At 47.0% G+C, this 23,035-nt stretch overlaps 12 protein-coding genes across 14 annotated transcripts; 8 read left to right on the forward strand and 4 right to left on the reverse strand.

The window, feature by feature from the left end:
* Positions 1-178: 178 nt before the first annotated feature.
* Positions 179-5,025, forward strand: E1B28_001310 (uncharacterized protein). Of its 2 annotated transcripts, none has more exons than XM_043147225.1 (14): positions 179-356; positions 410-767; positions 822-1,320; positions 1,374-1,480; positions 1,540-2,289; positions 2,341-2,495; positions 2,544-2,695; positions 2,753-3,045; positions 3,098-3,198; positions 3,262-3,414; positions 3,468-3,646; positions 3,695-4,099; positions 4,154-4,287; positions 4,345-5,025. In XM_043147225.1, the coding sequence occupies exons 2-14, from the start codon at positions 573-575 to the stop codon at positions 4,999-5,001; spliced, it is 3,780 nt and encodes a 1,259-aa protein (XP_043015930.1). In that variant the 5' UTR covers positions 179-356; positions 410-572; the 3' UTR covers positions 5,002-5,025. The 2 variants fall into 2 exon arrangements, with proteins under 2 accessions (XP_043015930.1, XP_043015929.1); XM_043147224.1 differs by having other exon boundaries at positions 415-767.
* On the reverse strand, positions 5,026-6,761 carry E1B28_001311 (uncharacterized protein). The gene is made up of 9 exons (XM_043147226.1): positions 6,565-6,761; positions 6,503-6,517; positions 6,373-6,448; positions 6,162-6,311; positions 6,036-6,100; positions 5,923-5,983; positions 5,652-5,869; positions 5,365-5,600; positions 5,026-5,313 (listed from the first exon to the last, which is right to left on the reverse strand). The coding sequence occupies exons 1-9, from the start codon at positions 6,689-6,691 to the stop codon at positions 5,062-5,064; spliced, it is 1,200 nt and encodes a 399-aa protein (XP_043015931.1). The 5' UTR covers positions 6,692-6,761; the 3' UTR covers positions 5,026-5,061.
* A 65-nt stretch (positions 6,762-6,826) lies between these two features.
* E1B28_001312 (uncharacterized protein) lies at positions 6,827-7,426 on the forward strand. Its single transcript, XM_043147227.1, has 4 exons — positions 6,827-6,919; positions 6,975-7,100; positions 7,155-7,177; positions 7,236-7,426. The coding sequence occupies exons 1-4, from the start codon at positions 6,911-6,913 to the stop codon at positions 7,303-7,305; spliced, it is 228 nt and encodes a 75-aa protein (XP_043015932.1). The 5' UTR covers positions 6,827-6,910; the 3' UTR covers positions 7,306-7,426.
* Positions 7,426-7,881, reverse strand: E1B28_001313 (uncharacterized protein). The gene is made up of 3 exons (XM_043147228.1): positions 7,783-7,881; positions 7,696-7,734; positions 7,426-7,636 (listed from the first exon to the last, which is right to left on the reverse strand). Exons 1-3 carry the CDS (start codon positions 7,857-7,859, stop codon positions 7,459-7,461), a joined length of 294 nt encoding a protein of 97 aa, XP_043015933.1. The 5' UTR covers positions 7,860-7,881; the 3' UTR covers positions 7,426-7,458.
* Positions 7,882-7,909: 28 nt separating this feature from the next.
* Positions 7,910-10,919, forward strand: E1B28_001314 (uncharacterized protein). Its single transcript, XM_043147229.1, has 7 exons — positions 7,910-8,207; positions 8,264-8,431; positions 8,484-8,872; positions 8,925-9,048; positions 9,108-9,758; positions 9,813-10,265; positions 10,317-10,919. Exons 1-7 carry the CDS (start codon positions 7,956-7,958, stop codon positions 10,845-10,847), a joined length of 2,568 nt encoding a protein of 855 aa, XP_043015934.1. The 5' UTR covers positions 7,910-7,955; the 3' UTR covers positions 10,848-10,919.
* E1B28_001315 (uncharacterized protein) lies at positions 10,920-12,023 on the reverse strand. Its single transcript, XM_043147230.1, has 7 exons — positions 11,834-12,023; positions 11,726-11,782; positions 11,586-11,667; positions 11,417-11,531; positions 11,354-11,366; positions 11,080-11,303; positions 10,920-11,026 (listed from the first exon to the last, which is right to left on the reverse strand). The coding sequence occupies exons 1-7, from the start codon at positions 11,903-11,905 to the stop codon at positions 10,969-10,971; spliced, it is 621 nt and encodes a 206-aa protein (XP_043015935.1). The 5' UTR covers positions 11,906-12,023; the 3' UTR covers positions 10,920-10,968.
* Positions 12,024-12,171: 148 nt separating this feature from the next.
* On the reverse strand, positions 12,172-13,274 carry E1B28_001316 (uncharacterized protein). Its single transcript, XM_043147231.1, has 8 exons — positions 13,223-13,274; positions 12,955-13,163; positions 12,848-12,900; positions 12,788-12,793; positions 12,674-12,722; positions 12,595-12,620; positions 12,441-12,542; positions 12,172-12,387 (listed from the first exon to the last, which is right to left on the reverse strand). Exons 1-8 carry the CDS (start codon positions 13,251-13,253, stop codon positions 12,300-12,302), a joined length of 564 nt encoding a protein of 187 aa, XP_043015936.1. The 5' UTR covers positions 13,254-13,274; the 3' UTR covers positions 12,172-12,299.
* A 12-nt stretch (positions 13,275-13,286) lies between these two features.
* HAS1 (ATP-dependent RNA helicase) lies at positions 13,287-15,360 on the forward strand. 2 transcript variants are annotated; one of them, XM_043147232.1, is made up of 6 exons: positions 13,287-13,598; positions 13,650-13,849; positions 13,906-14,023; positions 14,081-14,382; positions 14,436-14,756; positions 14,812-15,360. In XM_043147232.1, exons 1-6 carry the CDS (start codon positions 13,331-13,333, stop codon positions 15,271-15,273), a joined length of 1,671 nt encoding a protein of 556 aa, XP_043015937.1. In that variant the 5' UTR covers positions 13,287-13,330; the 3' UTR covers positions 15,274-15,360. The 2 variants fall into 2 exon arrangements, with proteins under 2 accessions (XP_043015937.1, XP_043015938.1); XM_043147233.1 differs by having other exon boundaries at positions 14,081-14,756.
* Positions 15,361-15,531: 171 nt separating this feature from the next.
* E1B28_001318 (uncharacterized protein) lies at positions 15,532-16,674 on the forward strand (the record flags this gene model as incomplete). The annotated part of the gene is made up of 8 exons (XM_043147234.1): positions 15,532-15,546; positions 15,616-15,718; positions 15,779-15,821; positions 15,877-15,889; positions 15,940-15,987; positions 16,041-16,095; positions 16,152-16,310; positions 16,361-16,674. The coding sequence occupies 8 exons, from the start codon at positions 15,532-15,534 to the stop codon at positions 16,672-16,674; spliced, it is 750 nt and encodes a 249-aa protein (XP_043015939.1).
* A 233-nt stretch (positions 16,675-16,907) lies between these two features.
* On the forward strand, positions 16,908-17,259 carry E1B28_001319 (uncharacterized protein; the record flags this gene model as incomplete). The annotated part of the gene is made up of 2 exons (XM_043147235.1): positions 16,908-17,112; positions 17,171-17,259. 2 exons carry the CDS (start codon positions 16,908-16,910, stop codon positions 17,257-17,259), a joined length of 294 nt encoding a protein of 97 aa, XP_043015940.1.
* An 821-nt stretch (positions 17,260-18,080) lies between these two features.
* E1B28_001320 (uncharacterized protein) lies at positions 18,081-20,927 on the forward strand. Its single transcript, XM_043147236.1, has 7 exons — positions 18,081-18,296; positions 18,350-18,622; positions 18,677-18,811; positions 18,865-19,390; positions 19,441-19,535; positions 19,590-20,764; positions 20,816-20,927. The coding sequence occupies exons 1-6, from the start codon at positions 18,099-18,101 to the stop codon at positions 20,433-20,435; spliced, it is 2,073 nt and encodes a 690-aa protein (XP_043015941.1). The 5' UTR covers positions 18,081-18,098; the 3' UTR covers positions 20,436-20,764; positions 20,816-20,927.
* Positions 20,653-22,543, forward strand: E1B28_001321 (uncharacterized protein). Its single transcript, XM_043147237.1, has 10 exons — positions 20,653-20,764; positions 20,816-20,925; positions 20,979-20,989; positions 21,048-21,211; positions 21,268-21,359; positions 21,420-21,535; positions 21,591-21,622; positions 21,673-21,756; positions 21,816-22,071; positions 22,126-22,543. Exons 1-10 carry the CDS (start codon positions 20,714-20,716, stop codon positions 22,173-22,175), a joined length of 966 nt encoding a protein of 321 aa, XP_043015942.1. The 5' UTR covers positions 20,653-20,713; the 3' UTR covers positions 22,176-22,543.
* The last annotated feature ends 492 nt before the right edge of the window (positions 22,544-23,035 follow it).

Genomic DNA, 23,035 nt, shown 5'->3' on the forward strand with positions numbered 1-23,035 from the left:
AGCTGGAAAGAGACGACAAAATGCAAGGCAAGGATATAAAAGCCGACGATAGAGTATAGGAGCAAAAGAGAAACAAAATCCAAAAGTCTCACCCCGCCCACCTGGCTGTAAGTAATAATGAGGTACCAACCGAGGGCGACGCCGAGCACGGCGGTGGGCAAGCGAAAAAAATAATTCACACACCCTGTCAGCCATGCAGTCATCTCAGTACTTCATTCGGGCCCTCAAAACAAATCCAGATGACCCCTTAAAGATACAGTTAGCGCGCCAAGCTTGGGATGATAGGTCTTTCTATGCGCCACGAAAGGGAGAGGCGATTGCAGACTGGATTTTGACGCAATTTAGCAAACGTTCTGGTCAGCTTCTTATCTCGTTGTTCTTTTCAGCGGTCCTGAATATCCCCCGTTAGTACAGCTGAAACGCTCTTTGATAGTCAGTACTGGACTCTATTGCACGATGTTATCTCTAGCAGCGATTCAGGACATTGGCTCCCTTCTCTACTGAACCGCGTCGCGTTTGCTCCTATCGTCATTTCCTACTTGAAGGACCTCCAGGAAATCTCAACCACTTCCATGTTTCGGAGATGCATAGAGATTATCTGGCCACTCTCTGCGCAAAAGATAACCATAGAGTATCTCCTCGAGTGCTTCAGTTCACTGCTTCAGTTCTTGAGAGGCGGCGGCCTCGAGGACGACATCCTCACAATCGGACAATACATAATGACCTCCTATCGGCGGGCCTTACTAGCTACCGCTCTAAAGAAGAAGGTATGTCTTCACGTACATCTCTAATTCTATTGTGGGCTTAATCCTCCAATCTAGATATGCACACACTTCATACAGAATCATCTTTCCAACTGGACCGTTGTCATTTCACAAGTACCCACCGACCTTCATCGTGCCATACAACTTGGAGGACTGGAATCTCTATTCAATCTGGACGTTTTGCGAGATAACAAACTGGAACATTTCTTCCTCGACAGTCTCGCGAGGCTTGATCCCGAGACCGTCGTCCCCACGTTACCTGTGTTCTTCGCTTTCTATATACAGACAACGAGGAGGTTTCGTGGAGTCCTATTCAGCCAGACCGCAAATCGGGATTCAAATAAGGAGTTTCGTGCTGCCGGATTTAGATTTCTTGGATCATGCCAAACAATTCTTAGGCAATCGAGCTCCCGTCACCTCGTATGGACTTGCACAGCGTCCCTTCTGGATGTTGTGGTTCAAGAAAACCTGTGGGTCGGTAGTAAAGACGACAGTAACCCAATCCTGAGGGAGATCGTTAATTTCGCTTTAGCAGAGCTAGTGCTCAGCGAGCAAGGTAAGGTCCGATTTTGTGTGTTATGCTTTCCTATACAGACTTGATCCTCATAGACTCCCAACTGGTTGATCCAATCATCAAAAGCTTATCAGCAGTTACCCGAATCGATTATATATTTATCGGACCTGTATTGTCGGATATTCTCTCAAGATTATTGCTGGTATGCCTCTCATACATCTCACATGAAATTTGCTCGCTGACATTGGTGCCTGAACGTAGCTACAAATACCAAGTCCTTCAACACCCTCACTGTTGGAAATGATACTCGAGTACCATATCAAAACACGAACGATGGACAGTTATATCACGAATCTTTTTAGAGCGGTCCACTCTATCCAGCATTCAACAGACCCCTCACGTTGTCGTGACCTTCACGATATCTCTTTAAGTAGTTGTGTCCTCCATCCTTCCCATCTCACAAGTCTGTCAAGAAAGGTTCACGACCATTCAACTCCGAGTCAGACGGTCGAGATCGCACGTTTCATTATTGGCTCTATCTCAGAGCTTTGGGATAGCTACAATTTGTTGGATAAGGACAAACATAACAGAGAGTGCCACGAAAATAATCGGCAATTGCACGGCGATGACTCCGCTAACTTACCGCTGCGTCGTTTCCTGGCGTCCATCATTTCCATCTCGGGTCGTATAGCAGTCGCTATCATATCTTCGCTCTCATTGGATTCTTTACCGAAATCGTCGAGGGCAGAGTTCATCTCACTCTTGGAGAACTTCTCAAAAGTTCTATCCAACGCGTTATTGAAATTGATGACCAGTGCATTATCCACAACCCCGGGCGATCTCGAGGGTGACAACGTTTGGTCAGATGAGATTGTGATTGTGGCTGCACTTCAGATGCACCACGCATCGGCGTTACAGAACGGTCTGGTTCATCACGATCATTTCCGTCCTGAGATTGTTTCAATTCTCAACTCGAAGGCCTACCACTTACCCGAATTACGGTTAGAACTTGTAAGTGGCGTCCTTGACCGGGTGAATTTGCGTTTGTGATGAAAGAATTAGGTTCGGCAATTTTTGCTTAACTGTTTGACGTCGAAGTCATCCGAACTTGACGGCGTTTTGGCGTCAGTCCTCGACTTTCCGAGGGATTCATTGATGGCTTTAGATGATTTGAGGTTGCTTCACATGCTGACGCAGAGGTGGCTTCCTATCCTGGAGTGCGTTTAGAGCATCCCACTGAGATAACATTCTGATCTCCTTGATAGCGCTCGTGCCTCCGAGGAGCACCTCGAAATATTTGCGCATCTCTTCTTGATGCCCCGATTCACTGTAGGCTCGGAAGAAAGTACCGCAATGAGGATGCTTATATCCCAATGCTTTTCCTCAGCTGAGTTCTGGGAGCTCTCAAACCTGCGAGGTAAGAGCATCGGATTACGAACTACAACGCCGGTTAATCGTTCACTCAAACGGTTAGGTATTCTGCTCGGAACTATTGATCGAAACACAAGTCCCCTGGATAACGATAGGGATGTCTTGCAGGAGGACATTCAAAGACAACTCATCTCTGTCTTTGATGCCACTCTCGTTTTTCCGGTCGACTATATCCCCCGAAGTCTAAAACTTGCACTAATCTATCGGGCGCACCGCTTAGACAAGCTTTTATGTTTGCGAAAAGGGTCCCTTGAGCCGGCTGCCATCCAATCAGTTTATACTCTACGCATGCTTGTCAACCGCCTTATGACGAACCTTGGGCCCTACGAATACCCTGTACGTTTTGACGCTTCGTTGTTATGCGATGTGTGCATTCATCTCTGTTCAGGACGCGATTCAGATGCTTGAAAGCCTGCAGGAAAATCCAACAGTCTCCAACTCTCAAGAACTACTTTTCGCGACTCTAAATCTCGGGGAGACGTGCCTAAGGTGCATTCATAATATTCATATAATCACTCTGTTAGCACTAACTCAGGAAATTACTATCGATAGAGCCATACTCAAGAACTCCCGTCAAGATCCCGCCAAACTCGATTCTGTCATACATTCCTGCTCTCTCAATCTACTGGATCCCGTTCACATAATTCGTTTGAAATGCTTTGAGCGTTTCATAGTGATTTTACAAAAGGAATACAATGTCAATGAGTTCGTCTCTGTTTCGATTGTTGACGACAGTGCTGTATTCACAAACACGGTAGCTTCCCCCAATCTGTCACATTCGCACTCCAAGGACTTTTCGACCACCTGGCAAGGACACTTGAACCCCGTCTCCAAGTCTTCAGCGTCAACGTGGCTATTGATAGCCTAAGCACCCAACTGTTATCCTTACAAGTGTGGCATCATTTCTTAATTTTGGGTCGATGGTTGGATGTCGAAGGTGTGTCAAACCACCAGGGATAATATGTATTCTAACACACACTGCCAGATTCAACCATACCTATGATGAGTCCACAATTATGGAAGATTATCTCTAACCTTCCCCCATCACTTGGCTCTGTGAACCTGTGGAAGGATCTTTGCGAAACTGTCTTCGCCCTCGTTACTGAGGAAACGCGATGGTGCACTAACAATCGTCACGCGCATCTGGAGCTAACACTAGCGATGTATGTGGAACTTTCTCGATGGATAGAACGGTCTTTTACCGTCGGAGATCGATCGAATATCATCAGAGTGCTAGAGGACGATTTGTCGTCTCTTATCCACGACCTTCCCGGAGAGATCTTCGAACATTCACTTAACTTGCTGGTAGCTGCGTTAACTAAGGGGCCAGAGAACGATTTGCGGTTTATTTTGAACGTCGCTATTGTCCTCTTGCAAGATCCCCCGAGAAGTATGTGCAAATGCTTTCTCATTTCTCGAATCCTCTGACCTCAATTTTCGTCAGGCACACTTCTACCCACACAATTATTCACCACGGCCTGCATTAATGCCTTCAACGATCGTGGCTCGTTCCATCAAGGTACAACCATCGTTCGTTTGAATGTTCTTCGTTTTCTATCTCAGAGATGCCGTGATCGTGTAAGTACATCTAAACCAATAACAATAATTCAGACTATTTGACAGTAGTTTGTGCAGCCCGCCGCTCTTAGGCTTGCAGACTTAGGAGGGATATGGTCCCTACTTACGCGGATCTTATCAAGGTCGGACAAACATGACCCAGGGACCAGTATCGAAATCTTCACAGCCATATGCTCAATATGCAATGCCTTGATTCGACTTCGCCGCGATTTGGTGGTCTTCTCTCTCCCCCATTTAACGGCGGTCCTCCAGCTCCTGGTCATGACTATGCGCACCCCGAGACCCAATCTTGGCGGCAAACAGACTGAAGTGGTCTCCAACACTCTGCCAATGTGGATGAATGTGCGACAACCACCTGGCCCAGAGGAGGCAAAGTCTCTCGCTAGACTACTAGTATCCCTATCGACAAAAACGGCAGTCAAATACTATGGCTCCTCGACCGAATATCAGAAAGCAGAGTCGCTCGCGCAACCTTTTTCCAAGCACGCTGCGTATGTTTTGAAGGCATACATCCAAGCGTCCAATGACCCTCTTTGTGTTATTCCCTCCGTAATTAGGAGGGCTTTAACACCAGGCCTTTATTCCTTGTGCAACATGATGAATGAGTTCAACAGGGATGCACTGATGGCATCGATTACCGACGTGGGTGAGAAAGCTATTCTCAAAGCACTGTGGAAAGAATATGAGAAGCAGCGATATGTTGGGAAAGGTTGAAGCATGTTCCGGCCGTGAACAACACTGTATCGTTTTGATTCCTATGTAGAATAACAACTCTTAATTGGATCGTCTCACATACACGTCCCTCACGAGACCGTTTGCCTGAGTAGTAGGTTTCACAAATCCAGCGTCTTTCTTCTCCTTAGCAATCTCCGCGATAAGCGCAAGAAAATCGTCAACCGCTTGCTCAGACGTTTGAATGTGAACCACCAGTCGGGACCCTCCAAGATGTAAGGGGTCAGAAAGTTTACTCGCTCTCTCCGCGATTTCGTCGTAGTCCGTCCCGATACTGTAAGCGTCGTAGAATACCTTGCAAATAGAAGATGAGACTGAGGAGTTCGATAGTTTCAAGCCCCTTACCATGCACGTTTCTGCTCGACTAGTGATGCCTACACCGATTTCTTCGAGACCCTTCTCTAGCTTCCGTGTTAGAGCATGGACACGCGGAAGGAGTGGGAAGTTCTGGGTCAAAGCATATGCGGCTGACCCCGCAAGAATACCTGTCTGACGCATGCCACCACCAAATAGTTTACGAAGTCGGCGTGCCCTCGAAATGAATTCCCTGGTCCCAACAAGACAAGATCCGATGGGTGCACCTGTCCGTGACGATGAAAATCTGCGGGTTCACAGGGTAACGGCAAAATTACCTAGGCCCTTGCTGAAACACAGGCTTACTGAGTCGAACGGACGAGAGAGCTCTTCGAGTGAGGTCCCAGTTTCTGCAGCAACATGCCAGATCCTGGCGCCATCCAAGTGCATTTTCACGCCCTTGGAATGCACAAAATTAGAGATAGCAATAACCTCTTCCTGAGGAAAGATTGTTCCGTTGAGAGTGTTTTCGAGCGCGACAACTTCGGTGGGAGCACTGTGTAAGCAATTGGTAAGTGATTCCCCATATTACAGCTCGACGAGGATTACAAGTGAACATCGGGTCCGTAGATCATGCCGGCTTTGACTTCGTCGAGGGTGATATGATGGCCTGTAAACGATCGATTGAATAAACAAATGATCAGAAAGTCAGAATTACTCGCCATTCTTAGGAATCAAAGGCGTCACTGCAGCACCCGAATGAAAGCCAGCACCTCCTGCTTCATATCTAAATCAAAAACATGGAGATTGTACGTATAGATCGATTTTTGAGTGAATACATCACTCACTTGTATATATGAGCCCTGTGGTCACACAGAACTGCATATGGTGGTTGTTTGAGGTGGGAACGCAGCGCTATTTGGTTTGAGGCAGTTCCGGATGGCATGAAGAGGCCAGCCTCTTTGCCGGTTATTTTGGCGATGTGTGCCTCTAATTCCCTAGAAATTACCGATCGTTAGGAGCGAGAAAGGTCTTCTGAGAAGACCTGGAGATACTGACAGAGTTGTAGGTTCGTGGTATACGTCGTCACCCAACGAGGAAAGTGTTGCATATGCGTACATTTCTTTTGTTGGCACTTGGAGTCAAGTATTCAGAGTGGCAAGTTAGGTGATTGAGACCCAAGAAAAACCTGTTATTGTGTCCGCTAGAACAACATCAGTTATTGAAGGTTTGTCTTTGAAATGAACGCACAAATGAATGTTCTCGCTATTTGCTTCCGGGTGATATCATTGTCGAAGGCCGGAGTCGTAGCTGAGAGAATATCAAGCTTGACAAGGTCTGCAACGGTGTCTCTGGCTTTTTCTAGAGTGGCGGACATGGTACCAAAAGCTAGCGGCCTGTGAGACAGTAGTGAGACTGGCAGTACTTTAATGTGATAAGTAATTTTGTGATCGATTGCGTTGCCGGGCGGTCCGGGTGTTAAGTCGCGATCCGATAAGTTACACAGCCTCCATTCGCTGCCTCCATTCGCTGCACTTGGTGCACGTTCATCTTCCAAGTTTTTTTGTCAGTTCTTATTTGCATTCTGTTGCAACAGATGGGAAACGTATGATCGTATTCATTTCTCTCTCATCTGACTAGTCTTCAGAAAGTCGTTCTAGGGAGCCAAAGCCGCACAAAAACGCGAACGAAATACTGACAAAAATGCCTCAAAGGGATCCAAAAGTCAGATGAAAACAAACGAGGCCGCGAAGAGTATAGTCTGTACAATTTGCAAACAGGCTTTTGTGAGTACTGTCCTTCGACTTGTACGATTCTTCGGTACACTAAAAATAAGTCAGTTTGTCACTACCCGTCAGCCTGCGTGAGTATCACAAAGTTGTTGTCCAGGACAGGTCGTGGAAATAATATTTCACCCTTAGGCTCGAACAGCACTCGCAAGACAGACACAGCAAGGTACTGGCCGAGTGCTTCCCAGATTTCAAAGCATGATTCCTCCCCCTGTATCCGCGTTATTTCGTTTGCTTTTGATCGGTGTCAGTTGTTGGTAGCTGAGGCTGTGCGAGGTAGAATAGGTCGAGTTCGTCGTCTCAAATGAAATCACATCCAGTCCATGCGAGGTGTGCATTAGAACCATAACATACTCTATAAGAAGCTCCCCCCGGTGTTACCGCCCGCAGCCGCTCCTCTGTTTTGTATCTTCTCGCCAACTTTCTTCTGCACCTCGTTGTACTTTGCGACGCATCTGTCAATGCAGACAATTTCTCCCTTGTTCAAATCCGGGTCGGTGTATCGTCCACTTATGCATTTACTGTGACATGTCCTACGACGATAGTCAAAATCTTTGGCTTTTTAGACGAAAAAAGGCAGCAAAATACTGACGAGACCATGCGGTTGAAAAAGTCGGTGACAGTGTCTAGCCTATTGGAAATGAGAGAGATATCTGAGCTCGATAACTAGTAAACATACTCAGTTATTGCCATTTCAATCTTGTCATTGTTGATACCACCAGAAGGTGAAGACCGTGCACCACCGAGGAAAGACATGGGAGGAAAAGAGGACTGTAACTTTTGAAACAGTCACGCGTCCCGCGTCAGAAAATTTTGTCGCGTAACTACTTTGAACCTGATTGTCCATGAAGAATGCCCGACTCGAGCCCTGTTGCTGTACATCGCTGCAGATTCGTTGACTATAATCCGTCGGCGATCACTGCGTTAGCATTTCCTCCGCTCCCCCTTCCCTCTACGAGGAAAATTCCAGCTAGCTCGCGCCAGTCACCCTTTCCAAAATTTGGGACATTAGCCGTAGGTCATGCCAATGGAAACATCGACTTTTGCGAATGGACTGCATCTAATAATGATATCCAAGCACACCAAGGATGGTGTGTGTCTAAAGTACGAGATGCTTTCTCTCTTACTCTCCTTGGACTCAATAACTTGACTTGAAACAGTCGATCAATGGCTTATATCCTTCTAAAGTGGACGCCCTCGTTTTTACAATTCGCGACCCTGATGCCCTGAAACCCGAGGACGTACCTACGATATCTGATCTTCGACTGTTCAGCTCGGGAGGTGGTAGTGAGTTGATTGAGTGGGACATAGAATACTTGTGTTTAAGGGTAAGTGATTCATGGCGTTGCTCATCCCTAATCATTTAATACATACTTTCAGAGAACAATCAACTCACAAGGCGGTACTATCTGGTGCATAGCAGCAAATCCCACATCCACTATGCTGGCTCTGGGTTGTGAGGATGGAACTGTTCGATTGCTTTCTGTGTCCGACGACACTTTGACACACATTCGTCGCTTCGACCGCGTGAAGTGTCGTATATTGAGCGTGACATGGGGGCCACCGACACCAAAAGAGCGTCAAGGAACTTCCAACTCCGATGACGATGACGATAGTGTCGACGACTGGTTAGATTTATGGTTGGTGGCAGGTTGCTCCGACAGCAGTTTACGGAAGTGGGATGTTTCTACTGGCCGTCTATTAGACCGTATGGGGACGGACAAAGTACGCGGAGAACGTACACTCGTCTGGGCAGTCTCAACATTAGGGTAAGTGGTTCACATAACTACCATTCATGGAAGTTGCTCAGCACTCAGGTAGAGACGGAACTATCGTTTCAGGAGACTCTTTAGGCATAGTCAAATTTTGGGATAGTCGAACGAGCACCCAAATATACAGTTTCCAGGCCCATGCTGCAGATGTACTTTGCCTTGCGGTTGGTTCGGTAGGCGAATAAAGATAAAGCTACTGATGATTGTGTACTCACAAACGGCGCTTTTATAGGATGGTAATGTCGTATATTCAGCTGGAGTTGACCAGAAGACAACGCAATTTTCGCTCGTCAAAATGGCTTCAAATCCAAAGAACAATTCAATTTTGCGTACGTCTAGTCGATGGGTGCAATCGGCATCTCGTAGGATGCACTCCCATGACGTTCGCGCTCTTGCGATCTGGCCTCCGCATACCCCTTTATCGCCTTCTTACAAACGACATTTCTCAACTGACATCGCACCTGTCCTCGCTTCGGGCGGATTGGATATGTCCGTGGTAGTTAAACCGGCTGCACTACCTTCAAGTACTATGTTAGGGAAGGTCACTAATCCTTTGGCAACGAGTGTCGATGTTATTTTCGAAGACTCGTATCATCGTCGGTTGCCGTATCCTCCAGGGCCATCTTCCAATTGTATAGTGCATGTTGCTCGTCGTGCGCGCCTCGTGTCCTGCATGCGGGATGCTAGTCTGAGTATTTGGAAGATCCTCAAAACTGCCAGTATGGAAGGGGAGGTTGACCCTGATGCGCTCGACTGGGAAAAGTGTCTTGAAATGGAGTTCGATGTCAACACAAATCTAGTGGCGAGTGCTATTTCTGAGGACGGCCTATGGCTTGTAGTCTCCGACATGTACGAGGCGAAACTCTTTGCCTTGAATATGGAGGTCTGTCGACACCGATTTCCTATCTAAACATTCTCAGCTCATAATCTTCTACAGGCCGATGGGTCCATTAAACCTCGCAGAATCAAGGATTTTTCAACGACAATACAACCTCACCTTCTCTCAAAACCAGCATCAAGAGGTGGTCTAGCTTTCGCATTCACACCTGATTCCACGAAACTTGTCATGAATACCGCAATGACTTCATGTGTGCTTGTGATAGATCTCCGTGGAAGTGACGGGAGACCCTCAGTACTAAGAAGGTTCGACCATCACCGGGAGTCAATGGCAGGTTCAGGGCGGGCAGTGAAAGATATGAACTCCATGGACATCGAGACGGTAGACCCTGCAGAGGACGAGCAAATTGAGCAGGAGGACGAGGAGGAGCATGTACATTCTGTTTCTGCCCACACCAACATTTTGCGGATTGCCATCAGCGCAGATGGGCAATGGCTAGCCACTTCGGACGACAAGTGCAAGACCAATGTCTTCAACTTGGATTCCTTACAGGTAGTTATTCATTAGTGTGCTGGTGAAGATTTGGGTTGACAAAGCTTTCAGCATCATTGCCTTCTGCCGTCCTTCTCACATCCTGCACAATGCCTCGCTTTCGACCCTTCTCGACCGAGTCATTTGTTGCTCGCTTTTCCTAACAACACCTTCCAGATATATGATGTCGAAGCACGACAGTTTCCCGTTTGGGCTCACGAACTCACAAGTCATCTTCCACGACGTTTCACCACCATCCACGACGCTCTTGTGGGTGTCGCCTTTGCTCCTATCTCCTCCTCATCCTCACATAACTACGTCGTGTTCTGGGGTGCCACCTGGTTATGCAAAATCAACCTCGATGACCCTGGGTCTATACAGGCGTCTCGGAAACGTCGTCGAGAGAGTGCAAAAGGAGGTTCTCCGCAGAACCCGGATTCCTCCCATTGGGAAAAGAGGGTTAAAATGATAACACAGTACAGACCTCTTCTGCTCGTAGATTTCATCGCTGAAGGGGAGCTGGTCGTTGTAGAGCGCCCACTTGTGGATGTATTGGGTACGTTGCCACCAGCGTTTTTCAAACACAAATACGGTGCATCGTAAATGTAATGTAATTCTACCTAACGCTACACATGCAAATTATTTGCCTTCATACGTTTATCAAGATTAAAAGAGTCCCGAAAATATGTTTGGATTTCGATGAGAAGGCGCTGTAATTATGCCGTTAAGTTGCATGTATGGTCCTGCGGAGTCCGGCCTCATAGTCTTGTTTCCGATCCTCCCTGGGCATATTGTAAACAATTAATACATGTAGCGGGTCGAAAGCGGAGCCCACCTTGAGTTGATTACGGAGAGATATAGGGTCCAAAATACACCGCACGTGGATTGGAACGGAACACGGTATGGAAGCGGCATAAAACGGAAGTTTATGAGCTGAACGATGGGCCATACTTGCCAGTTAGAAGTAAGAGCAATCGGGAAAATGTCGGAGAACTTCTGTCGTATTTGAGGGACATTTCTGCCTTCCATTACACCCATAGATCCCAAGAAGAGAGTGATCTAGGTTCAATTCAGTAGGATCGTAAAAAAAATCGTCGAAGGATACGTACGCCAACTGGCGCCCTACATCGAGCAGTGAGTCTCAAGAAAGACAAGTATTTCTCTAGACTTACATGAGTAACTGATCACTTGCAACTCGTTTGACTAATGCCTTCAGACTAACATTGCCGCTGGTGCGAAGAGGGAACTGACGTTCCAGAAAGGTGTTCCATCTTCCGATGAGTGGGCCTAGGATGATATGAGTAGTATTCGACGCTTGAAGCATATTACAGGTACACTCACTCATGCCAAACCCGAAGACGAAGAAACGCAGAGTACGCGCAAAATCGTATCGTGGTTCCACTTCATGCTCTTTCCGCCCGTACTGTCAAGATAGGATGTGAGTAGGCTGAGTGTGGGAGATTGTGTGAAGGATGACTTGCAGTTTTCTGGTAGAATTGAGCGACGGAGTCACCGAAGGCGTTGAGACTTCCTCCAACCTTTGAAAAAATGTTAGATGGTCATGCGGAAGTAGTATGTAACGGACTCACAAAAGCGAGTGTTGTAGTCGGGGATCTATTGAAGCTTTCTGTGTAAACTCGAGTGATTGCAAAGGTGGACATGAGAGGGTTGATGGAATTATCGAATGAGAGGGATAAAATAGAAAGAGAGGCCCACTAAGATTCATCGGAGTCCGTGGAGTCGCAACGCAAACTCTGACGCGGTACTATAAGATACAGAGCGGCCCGCTCGTTGCCATATCTGGAATTCCCCATCACGTGGAATGTCGGGCTCAAGGTGGAGGACCTCGCCTTCGCCATCCTACGGGGTCCAATGAAGGATTTAATTTCCTGATAATAATAATAATATCTGCTGTTTATTGAGGTAAGGGTAATCAGGAAACTCCCGCCATTATACTAAGGATCAGCCTCACGTGTAGCAGGATTGTTTAAATGTAAAACTTGCGTATTGCTATCAAGAAATCAGTGGGGTACTAGATTATCTAGATTCGGTTCGTCACAAGAGCCGTAGTTTGCCTGTCACTTGATTGACCAAAGGGACCGGTGAAGGTCCAATCGCCAGTATCGTCTTGGTTCCTAAATCCCTGAAATTGGACTATTAATAGGCAACGTCTGGAAGAAACCCAAATTCACTAACTTGTCTTGCACTGAACGCGCGCATAAGTTCAAACTCTTTGCCATCGCCTCAAGCTCCAAGAGCTGTTCTTCAGAGTTCCCTTTCAGCGCAATCTTCGCTTGCCTACCAAGAACGACCGTTAATGACTTCCAATGATCTTGCAAATCCACCTAACCCTGTCCTCTCCCAGTCTCGAACGAGCTGAGTAGATCCAAATTTCAGATAGGTTCAATGGGCAAAGCCAGCGATTGTACCTGAGCATTCTTTTCTAATAGCGCTTTGTAGCACGCCAACGTTGCCTGTCTGAATCGAGATAACGTATCAAAGTCTTGTCCATATACACCGACTCTTGAGTCTTCCGCTCTTACCCACAGCTACAAAGCAAAGCAGTGAGTAACGAGTGAAATATATTGAGTTTTGTTCAGCACTGAGTAGAAATCATTCCTGGTGACATTTTGAGATCATTCCGAACAACCAGAACCTGAACTTGGAACTGAAGCGCGTCGCAAGGGCTTCAAAACGAGCGAGTACATACCAGTTTACACGGTTCGAGGAAGCTAGCAGATACACTTGAGAGGTCTCCATCAGGGATTGCCTCAGCCTCATCATTCTCTTCGTGAGGAGTGTCCTCCTTGAGAAGATTTTGGACATGTTCCGTGTTCACGAACGGCGAACAACGATAACACCGTCCAATATAGAAGCCAATGGTAGCAGACAGCGAACCCAAGACAACAGATACTAATACTGTAATTCAAACCCTCCCAGTTCAAGGGGCGGTAAGCGGATAAGAGAAGAGGACAGACGTTTTTCAGATGCCGGTAGTATCAAGGCCATGGCGGTTGTTGCAACACTTGCAATTATGTAATACGTCGCTTTTTCCGATTTCGCTTCGACGAACAACGATTTTAAAAATGGCCGACGCCTCTGGTTCTGGGACATCCCCAAAAATTGATGCAGAAAGGCCACCATTCTCGTCGCTCAATCTTTCTGACCAGACGAACAATGCCCTCGCCGAGATGGGATTTACCAACATGACGCCCGTACAAGCAAAGTCGATACCTGTCCTTTTGACGGGAAAGGACGTCCTAGGTGCTGCACAAACTGGCTCAGGGAAAACCCTTGCATTCCTTATACCTGCAGTCGAATTTCTGCATCGACTAAAATTCAAGCCCATGAACGGTCAGCATTGACTCAAATTTCCTTTGCCTTTCATCTGAATTTCCGTCCCAGGAACGGGAATCATAATCATCACACCGACTCGAGAGCTTGCATTACAGATATTTGGGGTAGCAAAACAACTGATGGAGCATCATTCGCAAACTTTTGGAATCGTCATGGGGGGAGCAGCAAAGAGAGCAGAAGCAGAGAAATTAGTGAAAGGCGTGAACCTCCTGGTTGCGACACCTGGAAGACTTTTGGATCACCTACAGGTGAGTCGGCTTGCTGGTTTTACGCGGTAATTTTTTTCCTCATGCGAAGATAACAGACAACGAGAGGATTCGTTTATCGAAATCTAAAAGCCCTGGTTATTGATGAAGCAGATCGTATATTAGAGATTGGTTTCGAGGAGGAGATGAAAAGAATAATATCCATCCTACCGAATGGTGAGTCTGATAATCCTATCATGTCTGGACCCTTGTTGGAGTCGTTTCCCATCCTAGAAAATCGTCAATCGATGCTATTCTCAGCAACGCAAACTACAAAGGTCTCCGACCTCGCACGAATATCGTTACGACCAGGCCCCATCCACATCGATGTTGCTAGAACACAGGAATCCAGCACAGTGTCTACCCTGTCGCAAGGATACGTCGTGTGTCCTTCAGACAAGCGGTTCTTATTGTTATTTACATTCCTGAAAAAGAATTTGAAAAAGAAGGCCATCGTCTTTTTTTCGAGTTGCAATTCCGTCAAATACCATTCGGAGCTTCTCAATTACATCGACGTCCCCGTGTTGGCATTACATGTTCGTTCTCACGGATCTCTCCTCCTATCGTTTGATATCTACATACCTTTCAGGGAAAGCAAAAACAGCAAAAACGAACCAACACCTTTTTTGAGTTCATCAATGCCGAGGCTGGAATATTGTTGTCGACGGACGTTGCAGCTCGTGGGCTTGACATCCCCCGTGTGGATTGGATCATCCAGTATGACCCACCGGATGATCCTCGAGATTATATTCATCGAGTTGGGCGTACCGCACGAGCAGGCAAGGTCGGAAAGAGTCTGCTTTTCCTTTTGGAAAGCGAGCTCGGATTCTTGCGGTATTTAAAGGAGGCCAAGGTGCCCTTGAACGAATTCAGCTTCCCTACCGACCGTGTTCACAATGTTCAAGCTCAGGTATGTCATTTTTGCCGAGGGAATTTTTGACATAGAAGGTGCTCATTGACTATAGATGGAGAAGCTACTGGCCAAAAACTATTATCTGCATCAATCCGCGAAAGATGGTTACCGGTCGTATCTACAGGCTTACGCTTCATATTCGCTGAAGAAGATATTTGATGTCAATGCACTTGATTTGGCCAAAGTTGGGAAGTCGTTCGGTTTTGCGGTTCCACCGCGCGTAAACGTGAATATTGGTGCGTCAAAGGGACCTAACGTTTCGTCGTCTGGACGCAAGCGAAGAAGAGACGATGAGAAGGGTGACGAGGAAGTGTTTGAGGAAATCACCGATGCTCAAAATATCGATGCAGCGGAGAATGAAGATCAGGCAGAAGAAGGACCTCGATCGAAGGCACGACGCCAGGGAAAACAACGGCGGATAGAAACTTTGGGAAAGAAGAAGGTTGAGAAGGAGATATACACGAAGGGAAAGGATCGACAAAGAATGAAAGAGGGGACTCAATGGAGTAGATAGCCCTTTTCTGATGTTTTCTGTTCTACTTATTGGGTATATGATACTTCGACGATTACCTCGTTCCATGGCACGCATTAGCAAGGGGCCGGGCGATGCAGTCATGAACGCCAGCCTCTCATTCTGCACGTGGGGGATGATGAACACGTTGGATCAGAACAAACAGGCGCCAACGCTGCGAGCCTTTCTTCTGATTCATCACCTCAGCTCAGATTTCCCCCAAAAAACTTACCTCTCCATAGTAATATCCTCTTGAGATAGATGGCTACAACCCAGGTCACTAGCAATCTTTCCTTTTTCTACCTTGCATTAGCCAGCTGAACTGACATCGCCTGGTCAACCCAGCACTACATCTGGGCCTCAGGTCATTTCGTCTTATTGGTTTCTGCTCTTCGGTATTTTTTGGCATGGATCACGTTCAAAAGCGTCTCCGCTTGGTGGTATAAGGGTGTGCATTATTCTCTCTCAACTGGGGTCTGTCCTAATGAGTGACGCGTTCTTCAAACAGCTTGTTACGCTGGGGCACTTGTTAGCTATGCCATTGTCTGCCAGTATGTCAATTTTCCTCCTTTTTTCCTCCGAACACAATAATTGAAATGAATGCAGAAAATCTTTGGGTGTGGGTGTTTTTCAGTCGTCACGACGTAATTCGGTCTGATATTTGGGCAGGTGCCTCAGCCAAGTTTGGCCTATGTGAGGAGGGCGGCGTTGGACGAGGTGTGTTTTCTTCACGATTTTTTTTTTTTCGATTTGCCTCACTGTCTCGACAGAATGTTCAATACTTCTTGTTGGCCTTCTTCTGGTGGTCCTCTAAGCCAATTGCAAGTTCGTGGCACATTTTTTTCCAGCTCTTCAGACAGTCTAATCCTGCCCTTAATCAGTTACCCTCATACCTTACACGATATTCTCGTTGTTCCATGCGTTGACTTTTACACGTACCACCTTGATGCCGCAGTTCCTTCCTCCCGGCCCTCCTGCTACTGCAGGAGGGCCGCCTACTCCTCATCCATTTGCTAAAAAGCTGCAAGTATGGGTCAAGGGTGTGTATCGATATTTTTGCGCTTCATCCTTCTCATTAAATCGAAAATAGCCAATTATGATCCTGCCATGAAGGCCGTCGCCTTCACGGAGCTGGTTATCCTTCTTCGTGTTCTGCTCGGTGGCATCACCTTTCAGAATTCCTTGCTTTCGCCTATCATCTACGCCCACTTCTTGCGTCAGCGCTGGTACCAATCACAGTTCACCCGAGATGCTATCGCTTACTCCACTGGACGTATCGAGACCACGATCGCTGGACAGCAGAACCCTACACTTACGAGGCTCTGGGGGCAAGGGAAGTCGCTTGTTCAGAGATGGGGAGGGAGTAACGTTGCCCCTGCACCACCACCAACCCCGCGCAGATAGAATACGCGCATCCCTGATCAAATGACTACTGCACCCACGGATGGAGAAGAAGAACTAGATAGTTTTTCACTAATCACGCTTTCTTGTTCCTTTTGTTGTTGTTGTTAACTTAATAACAGATTGGAGTATTTGTCACCACGATTGACTGCCATTTTGAATGACGAGTGGATGACGTTGGTAGGTGGGATAAGAATAAAAGGTGAAAGGTGGTCTCCGTAGACGTAGACGATATCATGGCCCCAACAATAACATCTGCACTCTCCGAGTTCATTACCGCCCTCACCAACGTGGCTGCTGGACTCGTCAATTCCCTATTAGCCGTCTTCGGTGCGATCTTGGCACTGGGAACCAACACAGCGAAAGCAGTTCTTCAGTTTGCACAGAGTGTCTTGAAGCTCGGTACAGACCTTTGCCAGGGCGTAGTCGGATTCGTAGCAGGTGAACCTTCTGTAAACTTGTTCGCTGTCGCGATATAGCTGACTGCTCGGTGGACTAGCCAATTTCTTCGTCCTTGTTGTCCTTGGAGGGGTATATTACTGGTACACCAACCAGAACCAAAGAAGGGGAAAAGTCAAATCAAGATAGAGGTCGCATAATCTTTGCGGACGGAGAGTCGATATTTGTAGCTCCTCCGTTCCTTCTCAACCTTTACTATTTAGAGCTCATGTACCTCCGTTTTTTGCGTTGTAATTTGGACGATCTTTAAGCTTTTGTGATGTGGGTACAACATGGTGCACGACGACCACATACCTCCACTTTCGTTATGCCTCCAGTTCTAAGCAGAACATGCGCAGATGTTTCAGCTGTAAATTTCTTCATTCCACGCGACAACGACCCGGCCAGACTCGCCATATATCGTTCTACGCGTTATCGACAGTCGCGTGAAGGCCTGCATGAAGACAGGGTGCTATACCCGACTTCCTCATCGAAGAAAGTGCAATGAATGCGATATACTTCTAGTTACTTCGAATCCTCAGTCTCACGGACCGTTATTAATTTACATATTATGACCGTTGTCTCTATTGACGCGTCCATCCCATGTCTCGCAAGACTTTTCTCAACAGAGTCAATTTTTAATGTAGAGTCCACCTCTCCGGTTCTTACTCGTTGCAAAGATTTCAGAAATCTGGAAATAAATGCCAGAAACGCCAGTGTGTACATGGAATGACAAGTAGAATCCACGCCACGATGGCTGCACCAAGTGTCGAGAAAGTGTTTCGGCCACCGGAAAGAAAAGAGCTGCGGAAGCTGCCCATGCTTTCTACGGTTTGACCGTGACCAAGACTTGATGGTTGTTATAAACCCTTTTACTCCCCCACAAAGTAAAAGGTCGTACTACAGACTGAGATTCGAAGTGAGGAACGTAAGAGTATATGTATGCAAACCAAACAATCACCAACTGACCAGACTTTTCTGGACCGGTCATGTCACGAATTCCGCTCCCTGTCTCGGGACACTCCCCTTCACAGAACAGAAGTTCAGCTTCCCCCGTTCCATTTCCTGGTGAAAGGGCCTCATCTCCACTTCCGCCTTCACGACATCAATCTACCGCATCGGTCTCAATGTCTTCACTCTCAGGTATGCAGTCAGAGACGCGAAGGAGACAGTTGAAAAAGGACGAGGTTGGTCTGTTCAATGTTCTGGTGAATCATCCGTTCAATGATTCTCGTTCTAGGCCATTCGGAGGAAGAACGAGTTGGACCTTGCTAGGAAGCGTACCATTTCAACGACCCATCACCAGCAACGGAACAGGCGTGGACAAAAGAATACCGCTCCGAAAGGCACCGTAGCTGCACTAAAGCCCACTCCAGCTCTTACGGTCCCAGAGAACATCACTGTTGCAGAAGCTAGTCAACTATGTGCCGCAAAGCGAACCGATTGTGTTCTCGTTGTTGACGATGAGGAGGGTTTGAGCGGTATCTTCACTGCTAAAGATCTGGCTTATCGAGTATGTCCCGTTGATACGCCTAGGTGAACATACTCGTTCCTTATTTTTCTCCAGGTGACAGCGGAAGGACTCGATCCACATACGACCCCGGTACACCAAATCATGACGCGCAATCCTATGGTCACACAGGACACGACCAGTGCCACCGAAGCGTTGCAACTCATGGTCTCGAGGCATTTCAGACATCTGGTATAGTTATCACATACTAGTGTGCTGTCTCGTTCTTATTTTATCGCGTTCAGCCCGTTTGCAACGAGGAAGGAAATGTCGTTGGACTTCTCGATATTACCAAGGTCTTTCACGAAGCACTCGGGAAAGTGGAACGTAGTTCAGCCGCTTCAGAACAGCTCATCAGCGCCATGGCTGGGGTACAATCAGAACTCGGCAATGTCGGCTCAAATCCTCAAGCTGCTGCCATGTTGGCATGGGCTGAAAAGCTACGGGAAAAAACTGCACTCCCTGACTTGACCACGGTGATGGACTCCCGCACTCAACCTGCCACTGTCGGTCCTAAGACTACAGTCCGTGAAGTCGCAAAGCTGATGAAGGAGAGGAGAACCACGGCTGTTTGTGTTATGGAGGGAGCGGGAATGAACGGATCTACATACCCCAGAATTGCTGGTATATTCACCAGTAAAGATGTAGTCCTTCGTGTCATTGCTGCTGGTTTGGATGCCAGCCGCTGCAGTGTCGTCCGTGTCATGACCCCCCATCCGGATACCGCTCCTCCAACCCTCAGTATCCACGATTCGCTCAAGAAAATGCACAGTAAGTTTTCAACCTTAGCCCTTAGAACGTCTCTGAACATTTTCTTCCAGATGGCCATTACCTTAACCTTCCCGTCGTTGAGGCTGATGGTCGTCTTGTTGCCATCGTTGATGTTCTGAAGCTCACGTACGCTACTCTAGAGCAGGTACACTTTCTCTCCCCTCGGCTTACTTGACCGATCGATCTAACCACCACTCAGATGAATGCCGTTAGCGGAGATCAGGGCGGAGAATCTGAAGGTGGTCCTATGTGGGGTCGTTTCTTTGAATCCATTGGTGGTGACGAAACAGAGTCGTTGATGTCGGGTTCGCACATACCTCCTGAATTGAAAACGCTGCCATCAAATGCTAGCTTTTCTCAAGTCCAGCAATCCCCTCACTCTGAAGTCCATCCTAACGATTCGGCATCGGTCATGGACGACGAAGTCTCTGTTATATCTCGTGGCAAAGTGGTACCTTCGTCACTTCCTGTCGACGACGGAACGTATGTGTTTAAATTTCGCACACCCGGTGGTCGTAACCACCGGTTCCAATCCCGTCACGACGACATTGAACATTTACGGGAAATCGTTGCTGGAAAGCTCATTACGGATCCCTTCTTCACGGATTACAAGCCAACGGGTGAGAACAGCACCCCGCCAGACCCCATTGACTTCCATTTGATGTATACGGATGCCGACGGCGACACGGTACTTATGACATCTGACCACGATGTTACTGATGCTGTGAGGATTGCCCGTCTTGCGCACATGGATCGTGTAGTCCTTCTTGTTCAAGGAGGCAAAGGATGGGAAGAAGCGGGGGCTAGCAAGAACGCAGAGGAAGCCGCTGAAGTCGCTGCAATTGTTGAGAAAGAGGTTAAAGAGCCGGCCAAGGAAGAACTCTCTGTAGCTGTACCATCACCACCAGCTTACGCCCCCCCTCCCGGCCCTGAAGAGATTATGGGTATATCGAAAGATCTACTTTTGCCTGCGAGTATCGGCGTTCTTGCAGTAGTCATTCTGAGTGTCTTTACGATCTCTAGATTGACTGCGTCACGATACTGAAGTACCATGATTATGGTTTCCCTTTGTTATCTACGGCCGGAAGGAATGGCTTTAAGATGATTTGATGAACTAGAGCACGACTATATACCTATCTATATAACCTTTACTTACTTTGAATCGCTGAAACCTATGTAGCGAGGACCAAGACGACAAAACGACTTACATACAACTTCCATTTCCATAATGAAAATTTCCAGTTCCAAATTTGGCCAGAACCCTGGTTGATCGGGCACAAACAATAACATTACGCAGTGCGCACACCTACAACCACCCACACTATGCCCACCAAAGCTGAGAAGCAAGAGAAAGAACTCTTTCTCTCGGGATTGGTATAACTCTTTTTACTTTCGAAACCTAAGTTGTTTGACGGAGGTATGCAGGTTACCAAAATCTTCTGTGCGATGCTAGACGACATCGTGATGGACTCCGCCATACAAGCGCATAATGAAGTTTCTAGGAGTAGGGCAGTGTGCGTAGTATGTGGGACACGGTAAGTAAACGCGTACTCTTTGAGACCCTTTCCTCACAACCCTTTCATGAAAGGTGCAATGCAGGTTTGAGGTGATCCCTTCCACACGACAATTATGAAATCTCAACGGGCGCGGCTTGCAGTGCATGTTCCTGGGTCATCCAAGCTGGCAACATCCTCAAGGGCTGCTACTCCGATGGCCGAAGGAAACTCCTTGAACGGAGCTACTACCAGTATCCCAGGGTCCACACCTTCAAGTGTTAAAGATGGAAACGTCTATCTCGACTGCGTTAATTGTTATCATCCGGTTAGTCTATGACCAGTACTCTTTCTTGGCATTTTTGCTAAAAAATTCAATCCTAGATTGCTTCGAACAGATACGCAGCCCATTTATCGTCGTGTTTGGGTTTGTCTTCCGCCAGAAGAACCGCCAACCGTGGAAGTATCAAATCAAAGTCCGTATTCGATTGATTCTACCAGAAAGCCACCTAACTACCTAAATTTCGATCGAGCAGGCAGTCAGACGCTGGAAGATCCAATTCTCCTGCATCAGAAATCGGGAATATCTCGGAGGATGATGAAAGCAAACCTTCTGCTAAAGGAAAGATGAAATCAAAGGGGAAACGTGCAGGTAATGCGATGCTTGTACTGCTAAGAGCATTTGAATGTTGACCGAGACACGACAGATGAGGCCGAGTTCAGTATGAAGCGCAAGAGGGTAATTATGTCGATTGCATGCCTCGCCATCGACTCTAATCCTGGGCACAGCCTATATCTCCACAAGTGTCTCCAAACAAAAAACCCAAGCCCAAGGGACTGAGCCCATTGAAAAAAGCAGGTTCATCTGGTGTCGTAAGTGATTTGTCTTGCCATCAGTGCCGACTTTTCGTTGCATACGCCTCAACGTTCAGGTTCTATCGTCCCTCGGATCTCAATCTAAAGTACCTTCAAAGCTTCGAGATTCATCTACAGCGCCATATCCTGGTTCTACATCATCCTCATCCCGCAGTTCTTCTCCGGATGGCACATCTTCCGCTCCCCTAGCGGCTAAATTCAACAGTCCCAACTTCAAGACTAAAGGCAGTCAGAACGGAAGCAAATCTCCAATGACTGTCAAACGGCCTAGTCCGCCCCGACCACCACCACCTGTACCAGCATATATGCATGGTAAGGATAATGTGAAACTGGGGAACCACGCGAAATGCTCACTTGAATTCACAGAGGACGCAGGAGAAGAGACAGGCTCTTCTACGGACACAGACAGTAACTGACTCCTTATTCCAGAGCGTTCAATCGTTATCAGACATTCAAAGTGTTTACCACAAGCTTTAACTTACGATTTTAATGACGTAAAAAGAGCGTCGGTCAATATTTATTATCCTGAATAACGATACACCCTGGCTGTTCGATTTCTCAGTGTCATCCGGACGGTCATGATTGGGCACCTGTGGCGCTATTTGTGGACTGAGAGGGTCTCCAAGTCAGTCACTTCTGAAATTGGTCAATTTTTTGTCTGCATAATGAAGCAAGAGCTTCTGGTATATCGTACAACACTTCACCGTCGTCATCGTATCTGTTGTGATAAGGATCGGGGATACGAGAATCGCCCTGGGGTCCGTGGGGAAACATTAGTAGTCAGTAAGTCAGAAGGAATCGCCCACACACCAGAAAAGCGAAAAATTATTTCGAGCTTAATTGACTACTGAAGGTAGCTAAATCAGGATGTAGATACACTTGAATGAAATATGATTTGATATCTGGCCAATCACAACATTCAAAATTGTACCTGATATTATCCTATTCAGTATTTATATCAGATGAACAAACAGGGAAATTGAACAGAAAACTATCTATTTGGCCAAAGAGTAGGCAAATTTTCCACAAATCACTTCCCGTTTTGGGCGAAGTAAAATGCCGGATTTCACCTGACTTGAATGCCGTACTGATTTTTCCCCACTAACGTTCGCTGGGAGAAAATCGGTCCGGCATTCTGCACAATTAAAATCCGGCATTTCGCTTTACCCAAAACCGAAAATGATTTAAACAAAAGCAATTTACCTTTCGGCCAGATAGATAGTTTTCTAATCAATTTCCCTCTCTGTTTGGCTGAAATCAATACCGAATAGGATAG

This window comes from Marasmius oreades, chromosome 1 (genome assembly GCF_018924745.1).
Source record: "Marasmius oreades isolate 03SP1 chromosome 1, whole genome shotgun sequence".
In the NCBI taxonomy this organism is placed as follows: Eukaryota; Fungi; Basidiomycota; class Agaricomycetes; order Agaricales; family Marasmiaceae; genus Marasmius; species Marasmius oreades.